Here is a 21730-nt window from a genome sequence, read left to right on the forward strand (position 1 = left end):
AACGAGGAACATGTGGCACAAACAATATAACTTGTACTCATCCCTTCAATCCCTGATTTAAAAAAACAAACATTTTACATAAGAATAAGAGCTGGCAGATCCAACTGTTCACCCTTTAGAGTCCTTATTAATTTTAAGAGTTGTCTTTCTTATCTTGCGCTCTGTATTTACTCTGCATTTTTCTTAATCTGCTATTTGCTTTGTCGTCTTCCTTCTTTTTCAATCTAAACTAAATGCTTTCTCTTCCTCCCTCTCTTATTTCCACTTTTTATCTTCCATGTCAAATTCAGGCCAAGTTCAACATACTCTGTACTGTCTAAATCCTGCAGATTAGACCAATTCACATACTTTTCTGAGTTTTGCCCTGACAACTAGAATTGAGCACCACCCCCCGACAAGAGAAATTCAACTGCTCTCTAAACAACTTATGAAACAAATGCTTGTCCACTTCCAAAGGAGTCCTCCTAAAAAGGTTCGGCTTTTGTTGTGGATACAACACTTCAAGCACTTCAAAGACAAGAGGAATTTTAAGTTAAAATAAAAAAGCCAATGAGCTTGACCTGGTTTCCACCTGACAAATGATGCTAACAGCTGCTGAGTGTTCTCGGTTGTTGTAGGACACTGGGGTCAAGGATTGGGGTCATTTCCTCTGTGGGGTGAACCAGGGCTATATTTTGACCCAATTTAGCTACTGATTGACTAATGAAGTTGGAGACAGTTTGGGTGCAAGGGGACTCATTTGAGGTCTTTTGAAGCAGAATGTTGCTTACAGTGGAAAACTGCACCGTTTTGGCAACTAATCTGGTGATAAGGAGTAATTGCGGTGGACATGATGGAGGGAGCTCCACCCAGGTGGCAGTAGCTAACCGTAATTTGTTTGAACCGAGAAGTTCTTGCCCTTGGTGACCTCGGTCCATGGTATGGCCTGATATCGCAGACGATAACTCAGTGGTTCTGTGCAGCTCCTGGCCGGGCCCCAGAGAAGACAAAGTAAAACTCTGGAGGAGCTGTGGGTTGGAGAGTTACCAAAACACAACCAGAAGTAGTTACAGTAAGTCGACGTTCAAACCACAAGGCATTTATAACCCAACACTGGTCTTTATAATAAGCCACAGGAGAATTAGTGAGGTAGGACACTGGTGTTGGCTGATAAGGCCTGGTTCACGGGTGGCGTTCAAGTTCATTCCAGACATGCTGGATGAAGTTGAGGTCAGGGTTTTGCGCACGCATCAAGAACTTGTGCATCCAGTTCTTTGGCAATGAGCACACTATTGTCTTCCTACGCCCTTGTCTGTATGACTAACGGGGATCTTTTATAGGCACTACATTTGGAAAGTGGCTCCGTTATGGTCTGTGAAAAGAGTGAATATATCTACAGAATGAACATAATTTGATTTGAAATGAGGACATTGCAGTGGGGTCATCCAGGCCGGTCAGGACTCTTTAAACAGCAACAGCCAAACAGCCACACTCAAGTGAACGAATGGACCGGACTGCAAGTGGACTGGCCGAGGGCCCGCTTTTCAAACTGTAGCGAACAACTCACACTGCAGAGTTAAAGCAGATGGTAGTACTCAGCCTGCCCCCCCTCCACCCTTTCACTGTAGGAACAGTTTGGATAAGCTACATGAGTATCTTCTATGTGATGAACACAGACAGGCCAAACCTTTGCCTGACTGCAAAGCTTTGGCACCCATCACTGGAAAACAAGGAAAGGGGATCTTAAGAGATTTCTTTTATGGCTCGAGGAGCTGATATAGATGAAAATGAAAAGGTCACAGGGCGATGTTTAGTTACAGATGTTGATCCCTTATGTGCACCTTTCTACATTTGCTACGGTTATAGTTTTCTTGATCCTTCAGTTGTGGCTTTTTTCATTTGCCCACCTCACTCTTTCTTTCTCACTCATGCAGTCAGCATTTTTCGACTCCTTTTATTCTTCTTCTCTCTTTCTCCTCTGGCAGGAGCCATGACAAAGCACGGCCGCGTTAAAAGGTCCCAGCTGTTTTGTTGATAAAGTGAGAAAGAAGCTCTGCACCTTTCCTCTCTTTTAATAAGTGATTGATTGCTCCTTTCTCCTCCACATTATCACCTCTCCTCACTCCCATTCTCTTCTGTCTCTTCTTGCTCATTCATCAAATTAATTTCAGTTGAGACAGAGGCTTTGCACCTTCTCTCCACAAGCTCTACTTTGAGGGCTGGACATTGTGGCGGCAAGCTGCCAAAAACAGGCAGTGTATTTTTTTTTTTTTTTAAGCTATCCCATCATTCCTCTGACACCTTGGTCAGAGTGCAGTTTCTACAGCTGGTTAAACACAGCTTGGGGTAAGCCGAAACAACGTGCCGTTTACACGGAGCCCCATGACATTTGACCCATGTGGATGTCCGCTTTTACCACCAGCTCCTTTAATTAACTTGAAGGCAGAGCGGGGCAGAAGGTCTTCCAAAAAGTTTTAAACACTATGAGGCAACACATTATATATTAACAAATCCAAATGGTAATGAGAGGTAATAAAATTTGAACTTTAGGAAAAAAGGAAAAGGCAAAAACAATGGTTTAATGTGGTAAATTGCTCCTCTAATGTGGTGTTTGCTTGCTGACCATTGTTGACTTTTTACATGCTTCTGAGGCTTCTCCACTTTACCCGTGAGTCTCTTTACCTTTTCCATTTCCTCCGGAATCACTCAAAGTATCACTGCAATCATCTCAGGCTCAGGAAGAAGACCAGCTTCTGTTGTATTTGGTCCTCCTGTGTCATTTATAATATTGTGATAGGTTTTTATTTCTTCAAGAATTTCATCGTTTGTATGCTGCATAAAATCTCCTTCCAACTATTGAGGATATCTTGTGTATTTGAGGTTTTCTTAAATAAGCAAATTCCAAATTTGCCATGATGACATTTAGGGAACATTAGATTTTCCACAGTTATTTTTGGCTTGTATAATCAGAAAAATACTGTGTTTTTTAACTCTACTGAATCACACTTAAAATGGGATTTGGACATATAGGGCTACAGATGTTTGCCTTTAGCTGTATACCTGAGCATGCATGTTTAACCTCTTCTTTTTTTTAAGTATGCACCTGAAAGCTGCACGTAACTCGGATATTGTGCTGAAAAGTGACCTGAGGGGATTAAGTGAAAAATTTAAGAAAAAATACGGCAAATATTCAACTTTACAAAGGTGATCCTGTTCTCTCGCTGCCGCTGCCAAGTCGGTGCCCCATATTGAGATGGAAGATAAGAACTCTGAAGGAGCAGGGAGCTGGCGGCAGTGTGTGTGCATAGACATGTGTTTGTGTGTGTTTCTGGTTATACGGACGGGAGGAATACTTGGCTCCGCTGACACTAACCGACTCAAACTATTCGGCCTTTGGCACTCTGCAGCCTTGGACCTGGCCGGCTTGTACGGATACGGAGAAAAAAGACCCTTATCAGTGACCCCAGTCCTGTCCAGTGTCGGCTTATATGGGCACGCTCCAGACCTTTGAATGGCTGGTCCAGACTCGCACCAAAACAGCTTTAAATCTGCAGGGATGGTTTGAATTCCTATATTACTGAGCCAAATAGATTCCTGAACTCGGGTTTTCACCTCTGAAAAGAAACGATTCTTTGAGTGAAACACGACATGGGAGGAGTATGAAAAGTATAGCAGGTGGGATATAAATTAAAATTATTTGTAACATGAAATGCCCAGTTTGGACCAAAGAGGAAATTCTAAGCCCGTTTCTGCGTATAAATACGATATTTTAAAAAAGTTAAACATCGTGGACATAAATCATGACACTGCAAGCTTTTTCTGCCCTGACCTGAAATGACCCCCTCTCCTCCTGGATGCTACAATTACACTGTTGTCATTAGGAAGTCATTATACACTCCTGTTCCACGGTCTGCTGGAGTCACACTGAGACCCCTAACCCCCTGCGAAACCTACAGCAGTGCTACCATTTAAAAACCTCAGTGTTTCCTGGCAGACGTCTGTTTTTCCAAGACGTATTAAGAACCTGACGAAGATGGATGATGTTTGTGATGAAAATTACAGCTATTTTTGGGGACACTGAATAAAAGATTAATACTTAAGATCCTATAGTGCACTTAAGTTGGACATCTTTGTGCTCAGTGTATGCTTAGATCCAGTGCATTCGACCATACTGTACACACTCTATAAAGTGTTTGCATTTGCACAAAAAATGCAGCGGAAGAGAAAGCGGATCAAAGAGCAGATTTACACCAACAGTATTAGTGTATTTCACTGAATGCTTTCCACTGTATACATTACCATACATTTAGTGGACGGTCGTCTGTAAGACCACCGGCCGAGAAGTAGCTGGACTGCCTCACTGAGAAACAGTCAACCCTGCTCCCCAAGACGACTGTTGGATGAAAAACAAGAATGCGCTCTGCTTACCGCTCAGCCCCTTTTACCCCAGTCCAGACCTCACTTTACCTGTCACACATAAGGCTCCCGTTGTGTGTGTGTGTGTGTGTGTGTGTGTGTGTTTGTTTGTGTGTGTGTGTGTGTGTGTGTGTGTAGTGCAGTGTGAGAGAGCTACAGAGAGAGAGACATTTTTAAAGCTACATTAAGACAAGATTTCTAACTAGTAATAGACTCATTGTTGCAGCTTCAATATAACATGGCATCTTTTGGCTAAATTAAATAAATACAAATAAAGTAAAATTTCTGGTATAGGGTTTGGCCACTGGCAGAAGGTCCTCTAAGTACGCCAACAATCGAGCCTTGGGTGGGAAAATACAAAGGTCCATCCAGAGACAGCTGGAATCTCAAAATGATGGATATACCTCGAAATCCACCCCCATCCACCATAAGGAAGAAGACGAACCCAACGTGGCGATGAATGATTCCTTAATCCTGCTGAAGAACAGCACTCACTTTCTTTGGCTGACAACAGTGGGAGCTTCTGTCACAATACTGCATGGACACTGCTATAAGACTGGCAGCAATTCCATGAGAACAGCCCCCGTAGACACTGTGGTTATTGACTGGTCCACTAGAATCCAATGTGTATTCCCATATGGTTAGAGCAGCAGTTTCAGGTCAGAAAACATGCAGGAAAATGGGGAAATCAGTGATGCTTTATCAGTGTATTGATTTATAAAGTCCAACCATTCGTTTCTGCCACTTACCTTGGTCCAGGCACGGTGGTAGCAAGTTCATCAAAGTAGCCCAGAGGTGTCTGCTCTCCCCTGGGGATCCCACGGTGTTTGACTCGGTTATCTATCTATCCCTACTAAAAACTTGACCGTAGTTGATGGTTTGGAAAGTAGCTGGACTACTGCTCCTGTTGTAGTCACTCGTGAAAAAGAGCTTGAGCCACTTCTGCAACAAAGTCTTCCCAATCAGCAATGTTTAAACCCAACCAATTCATCCATTGCATATTGGTGGCCACAGTCCAAGAAAAGCCAACAGAACCACATCATCAGCAAAAAGCTAGATACAAAACTGAGTTCACCATACTGGACACTTCTCAGCTGCCCCTACAATACTGTCTATGGAAATCACAAACGGATACAAATAAATCAATGATAAAATCCAGTCTGTGCAATAATAAAAACTCATCTCCTCACATCTGGAAGTCTTGCTTGGTGGTTTCAGTACTGCAGCTGGCATCAATAAGGATGAGACAGTGTGCACTGCCTCATTTTATTGCGGTGGGTACAGCGAGTCATTTCTTGGAGCAGAAACTGGAGCTTTCGCTTGTTTAGCAACAACACAAAGAGGTGTGCCTGTTTGGGTAACAGTTGCATTGTGGTGTTTTCACTTAATTTCAAGGCAACATCTGACAAATTGTATCATGTGAAACCCATTGGAAGGAGTTGGTAGAAATCAGTCTGTTGGCAGAAGGTTGTTGTGACTGTCCCTGAACTCTTAACACAAAAAGCATAGAGTTTCAAATGTCCAGTGGCAATGACAACACTTATAGTGGTAAGAAATTTAATATTTGGCTGGTCCTGTGCGAAAGCTTTCCAGCTAAACTTTAGACTAAAAAAATATGGTCAAAATTTTATCATAATCTGAAGAATCCATTGTTGTATGTAAATGATTTTCTTTTTGATAAGTTTTCTAAATACCTTCAGTTTTGAATAAACTAACCAGTGATTTGTATTACTCAGTCTGCAACTAAAGCCACTTAGCATTAGCTCTCCATTGAGCTTATCATTTCCTCCCTGCGGGATCATTGTATTATTTATACTGGTTTGGCTACTGTGGAATTTCCCCCAAAACATTTAAGGTTTGGGATTTGTTTCCCTTTACCCGAATAGCTAATTGCGTTTTCTTTTATTTATTTATTTTTCTACCCAGGGAACTAATGGTTCATGCCTGAATAATCAGACCCCGAGCACAATGCTGAAGTGGCTCTTTTTCTTCCATGGAGACCAGAGCTCTCTACAGGGGTTAATCGGGGACATGAACAGAGTTCTGGTTGAGCAGTCTTGGCACTGAGACTTTGTAGAGCAGCGCTGCTGAGCCAAGATCATAGTATGTCATGGAAAACTGATTGGTTATGAAATCCTGCAGATAGAATTTGGATGTGATGGGTGGTGATGTAGTTGGTAACGGCAAATTAATGCAGACAGGAGTTTATTCTCTTCTGGAGTCAGTAACAAATCCACATTGTTGTGGTTTATGTTCTCGACAGCTCCATCAGGCGTACTTTGTTTACATAACCAGCCATCGAGAATGAATGTGGTGCACACCTACTCAGCATCAACACTGATAAATGTGGTATGCAATGAGGAAAACGGGCTCTTATGAAACTTCGTTTTAAACACAATCCTGTCATTTAAAGTGTTCCCAAATGTTATGACCTCATAAGTTTGAGCAGGAAATAACCCAAACAGTCTGTCACGGCCTTTCCGGTGGAGACTAATTGTCAAATGGAGAGTGCTGATAGCTTAAAAAGAGAAGTTGGGGATTTATCCAAATACGAATTACAATACCTGTGGAGATATGCTTGGGTCTGCTCCAGCATCCAGGATGGCAAGCTTTGAAACGGCTTATTCAGATTCTCGTAAACCATCTGGTTCATCTCACCAGCAGTTGAAATTTAAATAGCTATAAAAGCTGTTTCCATTTTATGGGATAATCAGCTGTGCTGTGTTTGTGCTGATGTCTGTTGTAGGCCCATTAGAACATGAACTCATGTTGGCTTCATTTATTAGAATTGCTGGAGCTCACTTTTTGTACATATTTAATATTTTAAAATTTTTATATATGGTATGATGTTGTGCAGAAATTGAACTCTTTTGCAAAGGTTTTTGAGAGGTCACTGCAAAGTTACTTAAAAGGAAACTGGATGCTGACATTTCAGGATTTACCAAACAGAGAACAAGCCCCTTTTTATATTATTGCTGTATATTAAAGCTGCAGTAGGTAACGTCCCACTTTGGAAACCCCACATATTTACTCCACATATTTATTTGTATTTCCCAGCCTATGAAGGACTCCATTGTAACTGTGCTTCATAAGGACTAAGTAGGTGTATCTGGGATGAATTTACAGTTCTTTTACAGCCCTAAATTCTGATTTAGGCTTCAAGTGTTCACATACACACACACACAAAGAAATGTAGCCATGCAGACGGTTTTGGTTTTATTTGCAAACATTTTGAGATACTGACACTGTCAACAGACTTTCTTTCAGTAGAAAGCCGTTCCAGTGAAAATCATTCAGTGAGTCATGTTGGTTTTTCTTGGTTTTTGTAAATTAATCAGAATTCCATTCACTTCTGTTGTGCTGGGTGGAGACAGAAAAACAAATAAAACCAAAGTTATATACGTGGCTTCCACTAAAAAGATGTTGGAAATTAATTTTTGGGTGAGCCCACCCTTAAAACCGTAGGGGATGTTTTCCCATACTAATCATCTTCAGTACATCTTTTTAGTATTTGTTTCCATGTGTGGCTCATATGGTTCTGCTGCTGCAGTAAGGTGCTTGCAACACCATGTAATCAGTTTTTCCCCACTGGGAGGAATAAATAGATGCAGTATCAACCACAAATTCTATTTTGGATAAAAACCTGTCTGAATGGCTCTATCAAATCGAGCAGATCTGGTAGCTTGCTGATTTTGAGACATTCTGTGTGTTTCTGCGCACATGATCTATACAGGCCTCTAATTCCAACCTCAGCATGACTATGACATTCCTAACATACAGGAGAGGCGCATACGCAGGTGCTACCTCATTCCTTAGATATATGAATCTCACATTTCTACTTGAACATGAAAACCATTTCCCGTGATAAAGTTACCACTTGTCTTTCTCATATTTTGGGTTCACTGGTCATATTCCCACTGGCACATGACTATAGTATTCCTTGGACTTGGGGAGAATGGGATTTCCTTCCATCCTCGCTTACATAAGTGATAATGAAAATATACTCTGCTACATGCGTGTAAAGCAAAGGCGTTCAGAAAATAAACACGTTGAGGTTGAAAATTAGATTTACGAACTTCTGTAGCTGGGTCTTTCTCTCCTTCTGCAAATAATATTTTATTGTTTAAGCAGACTTGGTGTCATCAAAGTCAAGAAACACATCATTTATACACTATGCTAACCCAGACAAGCTTAATCTCTTCCATCAGATATTCACACAAGTGGAAGCAGTGCCTTTATTTCTGACATCATCCTGTACAGGATCCATCCATCTCCAGCTAAGTGAGCTAAGCGCCGGGAGTCTTTGATCACAGTCTACTCTTCGCTCCACTCTCCTCCTCTTAATGACTGCGCTGACTTGGCACTTCAGCTTGGACGCTAACAGAGCGGCTTTGTGCTAAATGAGAGGCCCGTAGCCTCACCGGGTCACACACATGCATGTACGCACTCACGGGTTGAATATACATTCTGTGTGGTCTTTGCAATTTATCCAGAACCTCCTGCTTTTCGCAACAACACACGGCTGACATCACATCTTCCCCTGTCAATCAAACACTGCGGTGATGTCTTGTTTTGTCTACCTGAGTGAATGACATGAGGCCCTTTTAGAAAGAGTTAATCTCTAGTTGTATGGAACAGAATAGAAAGGAAATCACTGTTTGTTTTAAACTTGGTGCCATCACGCAGATGTTAGGAGGACATCTGGTTGTCAGGAAGCCTCCTCAAAATTAAACAGGTGTTAAACGACTGTTTGGTCCATTAAAAGCTTAAAACTATACCAGAATCTCTGCATGTTTTGGCTTATTAGATACAAAGCAAGTGCGTTTGACTGTAATTATTTTCCTCATTACACAAATCTTTGATCCCCAACCTTTAATCAGCCATTTGATTTAATCGCATACATGATTTATTGCCTTCATATTTATCTCCAAAGCATGTTATTGTTCCCCCAAAATGCAATTGTTAGCAGGTGAATTCCCTGCTGTTGCATTCAAGGACACTCAGACATTTAATATTTCAAAATCTGCTGGCAAGAAGTAACCATTTCATTCAACAAATGAACAAGTTATTACAGTGTTTCTGCCTTGTTTGTTGTCTGGCTTTTGTTTTCCCAGCGGTCTCAGCTCATTATTGCAATCTTTTTTCCCCAGAGCTGACTCTCATCATGATTGTCTGAGATTTTTGCTGTGATTTCTGGCAGATGTGTCCTTTATATACCTTCCCAGTTCAAGTCAGTGTAGTTAGTTTTTATGGGAACAGACAAGGGGTTAAAGTGATTACATAATGAGAGAACCTCTGGGAGAGACAGCAGTGTGTTTTATAAAATGTGGTGTGACCACAGCCACAGAGGTTTCACGTCTCTAAATGTATGAAAAAAGTTTATGAGCTGTTTGTTCTGGATCACGGCTGTGTGTGTTTGTGAATACACATGCACATATAGAGGTGACCCGATAAGATCCATAAACATGTTCCTATCTGACTATCTGTGATGATGTGGAGTTACAGATGGTTGAGGTTTGATTAGATTCCAGACTCTGAGTCTCTCATCACATGTGGCAGCTCATTACAAACTGCTGTGCACTGACTGACAGCTGAGCTACTTTGGCCGGAGCCAGTTAAAGTTTTCCAAATACAATGTCTATCATCACCACATTATTATGACCCACATTTCTTTCTGTTTTTCCCTTTTCTGATCAGACCTTAACATCTAAAAATCTTAGCCAAGCACACACATTTTAAAACCCACAACCGACTAGTTCTTTCCACTATGGGGTGCACCCCCACCAGACCTACAAATGAGAATCTGATTTTGTTTGAAGTAGATGTTGTTATAATGTGACCAAAAATCGGTTACACTGAAATTTACATCTTGTTTTATTGCATGTACCTTAGTGTCATAAAAAGTGCACACTCTGTACAGTATGAGTAAGAGAAGACACCTGTTTTGTTCTGTTCATAATGTGAGTAAGTTATGTGTATTTGTACATCAGAATAGGAATTTGTTCGTGCGTGTGTGTGTGCTTTTATTAAATCTCCCTTCTCAAGTAAACAGATTATCAGTTGTGATGCACAAGGAATTTTGCCCTTTAGGTGTCTGTGCTGATGTGATATTAAGTGAAGCATTTTGTTCATTCGTGCAGTGAATGTTGAAAGCCAAGCAAAGTATTTACTGATCTTGATTTTTTTTTTTTTTTTTGATAGATCCATAACTTATCATGAATTACCTTGTTGATGAATATGTATGTTACAAACTAAGGGCTGATAAGTTGTCGCCAACCCTTTAAAATCGAACTGTGCAGACATTGTGCTGTTAGTTATTTTATTAAAACAACCCTTTTATCACAAAAGTAAAGAGGCCACTTCATTTTGGAATGGTGCTGCTCATGTCATTAAGTGGTGCTTAAGACTGGTCTTTTATTGTATTCATAATAGTCTGGCTTTTGCCATAACAGAGTGTCACACTGGGATTTTCTCAGTAAGAGACACACTCTGCCAAAACACACTGACCCTTTTTAAGAAATGTTTCTGTGGAGACAGCAGTGTTTGGATTGTCTGTTGCTCATTTGGAAAGGGAGCAGGCATGCAAACACAAGATACCCTGTAAATACACACAAACACACACCCTCATACACCTACAGTACAATCAGCCTCGTTTACTGACTTTTTCAGTTTATTATACAGAAATAATGCTATTTTTAAAAAAAAAAATGCGGTAACTGTATATTTTTCTTCAACCTGGGTTCCTTTGCTTCTTACTTAAAATAATGCGACTGAGCCCCATTGCATCATGGTCTGCTGAAGCTGCTGTTTGTGGAGACGTTAATGTCTGATTTTTCTACAGCGTCATTGTTCCATAAAAGGACTCGGCACCATACATGCGACATATCCTTAAAACATATGGTTACATAATGATACATAGTAAAAATAGGGTTTTTTCCCCCTTGCTTTCTTGTGAAATTAAATATGCTATAACTGTATGTCTGCACTAAAATTACAAGTTAAAGTCCTGTCCTCACAGTGCTCAAAGACAAGTTCCCAGGAACAGAGAGGTCAGCTCACCACCTCGATGACTTAATCACCTGGCAGCATGTTGTACTTCATTTATACACATTGAAAGTATTACTGTGAACATTAGCTGTAGGACATGTACTGTATCTCTTGAGCCTTCCTCCTCTGCTCCAGTGCAGGTGGTGCTCAGACTCAGCCAAGGTTGATCCGTCTGAAGTCACACCCGGAGATGGAATTACTCACAGCTGACATTGTCCTGCACTGGGATGTTTCACTACTCCACTTTCACGACTGACAGCATTATTAAGATTCACAAGTCATCAGTGAAGCCGTATTCCTTCACCACGATCAGCTGTTTATTGCGAATACGCTGATGGGATGATGCATGGACACAGGAGAAATGTTGACTCTGCAAAGCACCTGCCTCATGATGAGAACTTGAGCAAGTTCAGTGAGTGTATCTTTCTAGTTTCCATGGCGATCTGCCCAGCTGTTAAGCCTCTGACCTAGTAGAGGAACATCTGGGGTGATGTCACATTTGGGCAAAGAGGACGAGGAGTGACAGGCTGACCTCTGGGAATGTTGGCAGACGTGCTGTTGGCAGGACTTTACCACTGACAACACAGAAGATAGAGAGTAACGTCTGCGTCGAGCGGGGAGGCAGCCAACGGACCAGTCACCACTTTCTGATTCCAGGATTCTCTGGAATCAGAAATGAGTCAGAGTCTTTGGAAAATATTAAAGCTTGTTTTAGCATGCTTATATTTCACTGTGTCAAGCATCCCAGAGACGGAAGCAGCTGTAAACTACAGTCCAGCCTCGTTAAAGTATTCAGCCACAGTGGAGGTCACACAGCAGAACGGTGTGGGTTGCACCTCATTGTTATTTTTTAATTGCCACAGTCTGTAGGGCTTTCAATCCTATTAGTGCATGGGGGAAGAAGTGTGCCCTGCTTCCTGTGGGGAGCCTTACTGGCCACACACACACACACTGCACTTGTAGAAGTGTTAATCTCGGCGCTCTCCATCTTCATCTAGGTCTCTCTTTTCCCCTCTCTCTTTGTCTTTGCTGCTCCTTCACTCACTCATACACGCATGCCACGCGGTAAAGCTTAATTTACAGGAGCTGCCACTGTGCAGCACGTGTGTATTGGTCTTGCCTAATGCCTTCCAGATGCCCAGCATCTATACCCCGCTGCCCATACTCAAAGAACAGACGATTGTTCCAGGGGTCCTCCCACTAAGGAGAACCAGGTGTGGTGGAGAGAGAGAGATTGTGTGTGTGTGTGTGGGTGTGTGTGTGTATGTGTGTGTGTGTGTGTGTGTGTGTGTGTGCGCAAGAAGAGGAGAAAGGAGATGTTGTGGTAGATGGGCATTCAAAAAGTGCTTGCATGTCTGTTGGAGAGAGACTAACAGTGTATGCACATGCAGTCTAGCATGCTTGAGAACCCGTGTGTGTGTTCATTTATGTGTGAGTGACTGACGGACAGGAAGAGAGCAGGCAAATGTGCATTCAGCCGTGCATACAATAATGGTAAGTATGCAGAATATGATGACATGGGTGGGGGCATTAGACAGACCGAAGCCCCCTCTCAGCCTCTTGGCAAACTTTATGGGGTGTATCTGACATGTTGTCAAACTGTAAAAGCCAAACTGCTTGGAACAGATCGGTGCCTCACAGGCTGTCTGACAGTGATCTGGGTGAACTCCTGGAGAAGACGTGTGAGGGAAATCTGGGACATTGAGGCCTACCTGAACTCCATGATCAAGCTAGAATTAATGTAAAATAAATAAATAAATAAATAAATCTATATATAGATATAGATATAGATAGATAGATAGATAGATAGATAGAGAGATAGAGAGATAGATAGATAGATAGAGATAGATATAGATAGATAGATAGATAGATAGATAGAGATATATATATATAGATAGATAGATAGATAGAGATATATATATATAGATAGATAGATATATATAGATATATATATAGATATATATATATATATATATCTATATATATATATATATATAGATATATATATATATCTATATATATATAGATATATATATATAGATATCTATATATAGATATATATATCTATATATATATATCTATCTATCTATCTATCTATCTATCTATCTATCTATCTATCTATCTATCTATCTATCTATCTATCTATCTATCAAGGGTCACTTAGGGTTTCCATCCTTTAGTAAACATAGGTTTAATTACCTTTTATAGCTCCATCTTTTCTGTACAGTTGGGGAATTAAACCATTAATTAGAGGATAATTGAAACTTTGACTGTCTGCGTTGTGGAATGCTTTAATATTTTCAGTCGTCTGACCCGAGGTTGGATCAGCCCCAGGCAAGAATAAGCTGTAGTCCAGCACTGGCCCCCTGCTCTCTGTGGACTGTCTATCCTGTCACCTTCAAGTACACATCAAACACAGAGCACACAGCATACAGCATGCAGCATGGCAGCTGCATCATTATATTGTCTACACCCAGGTACCAAGCAGCACTGCAGCTGCCTGGCTCCTGATTTGCTGTGTTGGAGTTGGACCCTTATACCATGTTGTTTCTACATGGTTTTACAGCAGTAATTAATTTGTGTGTTCCGCTTTGTTTGATGACTTTTCAGCTCTGTTCTTTTTTGTCCGGTGAAGGTGTCAGTAGGTCGATGATGCGCTCTGTTATATGAGAGATTTATTTTTCTTTGCCCCTCTGCTAACATGGTTCCCACCTCCATGTTTGTTTCTTGCAGACCGTGGTTCTCAGGGAGCCTTGGACCTGACGGAGTTGATCGGCGTTCCCCTCCCCCCCTCCGTCTCCTTCGTCACAGGTTTCGAGGGTTATCCGGCCTACAGCTTTGGACCGGATGCCAACGTTGGCCGCCTCACAAAGTCCTTCATTCCCGATCCATTCTACAATGACTTCGCTGTCACGGTCATCGCTAAACCCACCACGCGGCGCGGTGGCATGCTGTTCGCCATTACTGATGCTTATCAAAAAGTAAGGCAGTGTGATTGCATTTAACTCTCCTCATCTCTGTCATAACCTATTTGTTTTCTGCCTCCATATAAAATTATGGTTTTTAACATCTAACTTTGCTGTTAAGATTGTACACTTAGGTATAGCGTTGTCAGAGGTGGAGGATGGTTCCCAGAGAGTTGTACTGTACTACACCGACCCAGGAACAACAGGTGGGACCCAGGAAGCAGCTTCCTTCAAAATGGGAGACCTGACAGGAAGATGGGCGAGGTTTACCCTGACTGTACAGGGGGCAGAGGTGGGTGTACTGGGTTCAGTTCATGTCTTTGTGTGGGTAAAGATGATAAGATAAGATCGACTGGATCTACTGATCCCTGCACTGTATTTAAAGTCTGGAGACAATGAGGATTTTGCATGTTATTCATAAAACAGTGGAAAAAAATCTACTTTGCAAGAGGGACTCTTTTGTTTTTGGTAAATCTATTGATGTACAAGCATTTCAACAACAAGTGGGAGTGTAAATCTTTAAAAACAGATCACAAATACTCACTCAAAATAAACATAATGAAAGAACTTGTCACTCGGTGAAACGGCGTGGATCATTCATGTGTTTTTAATAGTTTTTGGCTGACAGTGGAGTTCTATGGTGCAGAGGAATAAGCTGTAACAGCCTTTGGCTGCACAGGCAATACGTGTTATTGAATGAAATTTGTTGGCTTCAGTCGTTTCATGGGATTTTCTTTTGACAGTTTGAAGAAAAACAGAATATCAACAGACATATCCTTTACCAATATTCTGATTCATTAAGTTCAGAAATTAGACATTCGCTGTGGATATTGTTGACCACTAGGTGCTGTCAAAGTCAGAGGATGTCAAGTCTGCACATGTTAAATATGCATGTTTCACTTTGATCTTTTGCAGATGTTTATTTAATATATGAAGATGTTGTAAGAAAATGACACTAAGCTGAAATCTCAGATAATATGATCTGTCAATGTGTATGTAACTGCAGGTAACAATGTTCTTAGCTTAAAGTAAAATATGTGTCTGTCTCCCCTTGTACCTCAGGTGCGTCTCTACATGGACTGTGAGGAATACCACCGAGTCGCCTTCACCAGGAGTCCTCAGCCTCTGACCTTCGAGGCCAGCTCTGGGATCTTCGTAGGAAACGCTGGGGGTACAGGCATGGCGAGGTTTGTGGTGAGTCGGGGTGGGACGGGAGTATTTGTTTATAGACGTGCACGAGCCAAGCCAATGCCATCTGTAATGTTTTGACACAGTAGCATTTAAAACCGTGATTTCCTCCTCTGTGTCTCTTGCATTGCATCTTCATCCCTAGAGTCAGATGTGTTGGATCAATGAGCTGTAAATGGATGTCGACTCTGCCGCTTGCTGCAGAGACAAACGTGGCGTTCAGGAGGTTTTCCTATTTTACATTTGAGACATGAACACAATCGTCTTTGTTGGCAGCTTTATGACCACCACAGGAGACAAGGAATGAATGACCACATGTGTTTATGAGCACTGCCTCATCCTGTGGGACCTCATAAATGACAAACTGTGTGTGATTTACATTTTTGGAATATGGCCAATAGTATCATCTTGAATGACTTATGCTGAGAGCACAGTCGCCAGTTCACCAATTAATAGGAGCACAATCAAACAATAGCAAGGACTTAAGGGTGGAGGTTCCAATCCCATGCATCTGCCGTTAAAAATATCCCTGTGTAGTTCTAATGAGGAGTGTGTGATAGAGAAGTGCTGAGGAATCAGATCCAGGAGAAGTAATAGTAACACATGCGATGCTGTGTTCTGCTCTCACTGCTCTTGTAAAAGAAAATGAACCAGTAAATGCTCTAGCACTTTCCTCCCAATCATCTGTGATTTTCTGTTTTGTAATTGCAGCGAAAAGCTGTGCTGATCCCAGCGTGGTCGGGATGGAGGGATGATGAGAGGAAAATAGTTCAGTGTAAAGGGAATATCAATCAATGGTGTGCTTTCTGTATGGCTTAGCAAGTAAAGCCAAACAGTAATCTGAGCTTTCAATGTTATCAAGATGTTAAATCTGAAACTTTGTGAAATTATTGCATTTTAATAAGAATAGTTTATCATCAATAAATCATTTCATAGCCTTTGTCTAAATTAGAAAAATGCACTACCCTGTGACTTTAAAAACAAAAACCAGGCCTCTTCTTTTCTGCATCATGACCTTTTGTCCTCTTCCTCTCCTCCTGATTTGTTATTATGTAAGTTCGTGTGACGAGAAAAACTACAAAAAAAAACTAAACATGTTTTGTTTCCAGGACAGTGGAAAGAAATTTTTATCGCCAAGAAGTTTTCTCTCATTAACATTTTATTGGTGAAATCTGAGGCGAGTTTCAAAGACATGTAGCGAGCCAGGGAGGGAGAGCGTTTGCTTATTCAGGAGTTTTTGGTCTCAGAGGGGAGTCAGTTTTGTTCTGGAGCAACCTATCAAAAGGGTTTCTACTACCTACTGTGGTTTAAAACCTGCTCTGACATAGGTATTTATATCATGGGGAGGAGAAAACCCGTCACTTTGCCTCCATTTCAAAATTTCAGATGTATTCTACTGCTTAACTAACTTCATCTGGTAGAGCAAAAGTAATGTTTGAATTGTCTCAAAAGGTTGATGTTTTGAACCCAATTGTTTTGAGTCACTTCAGAGGCTGACATTTTATTTATAACAGAGGAAGACTTTTATTGACTTGGTGGGGAAGCAGGGTCACTGAACCGATAATAGAGACACCAGGAAGTTGTTTTCCCCCATAGTATTGCAATTCAATTTAGTGTCATTTGAATTGAGATAAAATTGCTGTTGTTTTATACCATGACTCTTGGCTACTGGCTTTCTGCCAAAGCGCCATGGGAAGAAAGTAAATTTTGTTATATCTTTTGCTATAATACCAATTTATTAAAAATGGAACTTGTATAAGAAAACCTCAGTGTTTTAATGGAACAATGGGCTTTAGACAGAGCTTGACTTGTAGTTTGATCCTGCCTCTAGTCTTTATTCTAAGCTCCTGGAAGCCAATCACCTGTTGGATATAGCTGTCAAACTATTCTTTAACGAAAGGCAACAGAGGTTAGCCCCCTCATCTCAAGTATTTAACAGAAACACGTGTATGAGATCATTGACGTGTTCCAACTTCATCTGTGCTACACACTGTGTTCTTCCAATGCCAGAGTCATAGAGAATTGTCTAAAACATCATATTGTTTTTCAAAAGGTTCATTATTGTTGTGTTTTTCTAAAACACTGATGTTAATAGTCCTTCCCTCACCCACTTTTAGTGCTAAAGGGCTTTGTAAATTGCTCCTAAAAGTAGGAGTCTTGAAGTGAGGACTATGGTAGTTGCGGCCATTATTTTTTATGAGTTTCTCATAACCTGGCCAGTTACTTTTAGGATGCTTAATATTACTTCCCATTTAGAAACAAGTATTTTAAGTTGACATCATACCAAACGCATTAACAATGTTGTTACAGAAGCAGCCACAACTGCAACGTCTGTGTTGATTCCAGTCATGGACTTATTTTGGTGGTCATACCCACTCATTCCTTGTTTCTAGTCTGCCTCTTCGCAGTCAAGTGACGGCAAATAAGCCAAAAAATCATCTTAAAAAAAGAAACCTGGTGTCATAAATGAAGGCACACTACTCATAATTGCTGAAGAGTTGTACACCTCCAGTGAAGCCATCATCTCTCCTCCCACTAAGCTCCCTCTCTTCCACTAGCTCCCTTCCCTCAGACAAAGAGGAGCAGCAGCAGCTCTCTGCAGGAGGACGCTCACACACATGCAAAAGCAAATATGCTAAAATATCCTCTGCCACACTGATTTATTCACTCATAGTCTTGTTTTCCTTAGTTTCATGCCCCATGTTTGGTGTTGGAAAATGTTTGTGTGGCTGGCACCATCTTTACGTCAGAGTGAGTGAGTGCACAATCCTTTTTACAAATCTTCTGATTCTCCCTGAGCAACGGAGTGTGTTTTTCTTACTCATACTGTCTTAGCCAAGTATGGTCTTGATCAAGAGTGTGTCCTGTTGTGTGTTGAGAATCTCATGAATCACGGTTTGCTACAGTTTGAAGCAACTTCTTTTTTCACAAGGTCGGGTTTATTTCCCAAAAGGTGAGAAGCATCAACAACAAGCATCACATATAATGATAATAACATATAGTGAATACTGTACATCCTGAGGACCTACAGTAGCGATTTTAATTACTATCTAATCCTGTATCGCCTTACAGTCCAGAAGTCATGGTAGATGTTTTTCTAATCAAATTAACTAGTGACACCTTGTGGCAGGAGGAGGCTACGTAGTGTGTATGTAACACATGGCTATACTGTATCACAGTTTCTTTTTTATATTTGAAATCAGTTAAATATGTCTTGACCCAGGACACAGTGGCGATGGTGTTCAGAGTTCTCTCTCTCTCACACACACACACACACACACACACACACACACACACACACACACACACACACACACACACACACACATCTGGCCATGAGCAGCCAGAGTGACCTGCTCTCTGTTGCTTTGGCAACAACACTTCTCCTCAACATGGTGACTGCCAGTAACTGCAGACACAGAGCAGTACCATGCAAGTACTTAACCTTTCTCTTGGCCATCCCTGACATGTGAACACTCCAAACAAAACCCAGACTGTAAAATATACACAGTCATATCCAGGCTGTGATACAACATCAAATACAGGCTGATATGTTATAACCCAAATGAGGAACACAGCCTCCGAAGTGGTTAGATACTTGCGCTCGGCTCCACAGTAAGGGTTTGAGAAAAATCAGTTACTGTTGCACAGTTGGAACAAAGACAAGGTGACTCAAGCTTGTACAATGCGTTCTCGAAGATGAAGCATCATATAACCTTGTATTTAACTGCCAATGGCAACAATTGTCTGTATAAAGTATTTTATATGCATTGTTACTATTCAGAATATGCCACAAGGGTTCGCTCACAGATTCAGCTCCAAGATATGTTGCTAGAAACATAATGATCAGTGGATCAGTGCATCTTCTCATTATGTTTAAAAACTTCTTCATTGTTGAAACCCATTTGCTGCCTCTGTTCATCAGCACATGCTAGTTGATGTTCATTTAGAACAAAGGGGTCAGTTATAATGTCCTCAGAAACGGGTTCAAAGGAAGACCTCACCCAGTCCAGGATCATTTCTGGTCACTGAACTCAGATCAGTCTGGCTGTACCCCAAAGCCAGAAGTGTTCTCTCACATGAGCAGCCATTATACATCCTCACATTTGGCACCCCAAACCTCCTGACTACACAAGGGTCTGGCCTTAACAGTCATACAGGCATCTTCTTCTAAAGCTTCCTTTTCCTTTAGCTCAAACACTTTGGTGTTTTTGTCATTTCTGAGGACATTGTGTGGACTTAAATTCATTCTCTAGAGGCACACCCTAACCTTATCTAAAGCATATCTCCAATCATGACAAAAACCACGTCCTGAGCCTGGAATAAATGGTTTGCTTTGTTGGGAGCGGCTTTATGTCCCTAGGTTGTCCTTGAGTCTCCACTTTTCCACTATGTGTGCATGTTTTTTCCCCCAAAATGTGATTACATTGTCTAGTGTGAGCAGCTACTTCGCCTTTTATCTTTGAGTTATTCTAAACACTCTAGAAGATTGATTGTACTTGTGTGTCGAGAGTTTCAGAAAGCAAAACTCGAGCAAGTTGGAATTTAGTCAACTGTGTTATAGACATAACTCTGTGTGTGTGCGCACAAGCTTTTGAGCATGCCACCATAAATGTGTCACTCAAACAGCCTGGCACTGACAAATCCACCCAGTGACGTTAAGTGTTTACGTTCCTATAGTTACAAAGTTTTACAAAGTTTGACCATGTGAATCATTCGTCCACGTTTCTGTGGCTCAATTTAAAGGGGAATTCACATAACAAGGTTGTTTTTAAAAGAACGGGAAAAGGTTCTGTGGCGCATTCTTTGTTTGTTTCAGATGTGTTGTTTACTGCACTAACAGATGTCTCTGATTTTGTTGCCATCCCAACTCATATCCACCCATTCTCTCTCTCTCCCCCCCCCCCCCCCCCCCCCCACCTCCATTGAATTTCACAGGCCATGCTTCATTCCATTAAAAACAGGTGTTCGTCCTCTGGCCTAAAGTCAATATCAATAAACTTGGCTGAAATTGCTTTTGCGAGTTTTTACTGATCTAATAAGAGGACAGCCCCACTGACTCTCTGATGTAAATTTACAATTGTATGTGTGCACACCATACACACACTTTTCCCCTCCAGATGAAGTACCACCACTTTATAATGATTAAACATCGGTTGCAAACATCAGATATTTACACACTCGCTTTACAACACTTGGTGATAACTTAGAAAAGTGAGACCTTGAACAGAAGGTCAGAATTAATTCTGTTAACGTTTTATTGTCGGGCGACCTCTAGCATCCGGTCATTAATCTTGGCCAGTTGAAGCACTGATGCTTGTACAGTCACAGTAGTTGCTGGTAAACGTTTGCAGTGTTAAATTGTCTGTCTTAACACCTACACAGGTCCCTTGCTGACCCACTGACATGATGTGTAGCAGCTGTTACTGGCCTCAAAGCCGGGCCAACATTTTTGAATCAGGGTTTCTGTTGTTTACTATACTTCAATATAAAGTAAAAAATCTGTAACTACAGGGGTGGATGAGGGAAAGTGATGCATAGTGAATGGCAGTAATGATGTTTGTGTAATGACTTTTGACTCTTAAAACACAAAACCTGCACCACAGTTACTGTAAAATCTGTTATTTTGACAATAAGTAAAAGTGCTGCCAATATTTGACAGCTCAATTATTTCACATCTCTTTAGCATTTGCATTTTCATGCATATTCAAATTATACGCTGGTGCTTTTTAGGTTGATGTGAAAATTGTTGTTGGAGAACAGCAGTTTCGACGATAAGACACCTGTTTGACTGCTAGATGTTTGTGGTGGTGTGTGAATATTTGTGTTAGTGTGTGTGGAATAATGTGCAGGGTAATGAGGGACAGAGAAACGGATAAACTGTCATGCAGACAGACAGAGGCAGTTTTCTGGTGTGTGTGGGAAAAGTACGCTAAGCTTCTATAAAAACTTAATGACACAGAGTGAAGTTAATTACCACGCAGCATAACATCTCTTCTATTCCTCCACTCCCCTCTCAATCTCCAGGGCTCCATCCAGCAGCTGGTGTTGAAGTCTGATCCCACGGCCCCAGATGACCAGTGTGAGGAGGACGATCCTTATGTGAGTGTGCACGAAAACACACCCCCCCGCCC

At 41.2% G+C, this 21730-nt stretch overlaps 1 protein-coding gene across 5 annotated transcripts in view; it reads left to right on the forward strand.

Moving 5' to 3' along the window:
* LOC111645754 (collagen alpha-1(XV) chain-like) overlaps window positions 1–21730 on the forward strand; it is a 54064-nt gene that overhangs the window by 15679 nt on the left and 16655 nt on the right. For all 5 annotated transcript variants that reach the window (XM_087170679.1, XM_087170677.1, XM_087170678.1 and 2 more), the window contains exons 3-6: window positions 14176–14423; window positions 14530–14700; window positions 15471–15602; window positions 21624–21698. In XM_087170679.1, coding sequence (XP_087026805.1) covers window positions 14176–14423; window positions 14530–14700; window positions 15471–15602; window positions 21624–21698 — 626 coding nt within the window. The remainder of the gene's footprint in view (window positions 1–14175; window positions 14424–14529; window positions 14701–15470; window positions 15603–21623; window positions 21699–21730) is intronic.

Source organism: Seriola lalandi, unplaced genomic scaffold, assembly GCF_002814215.2.
Source record: "Seriola lalandi dorsalis isolate HSWRI2012SDOR001 ecotype SW California unplaced genomic scaffold, Sedor1 jcf7180002054956, whole genome shotgun sequence".
NCBI lineage: Eukaryota > Metazoa > Chordata > Actinopteri > Carangiformes > Carangidae > Seriola > Seriola lalandi.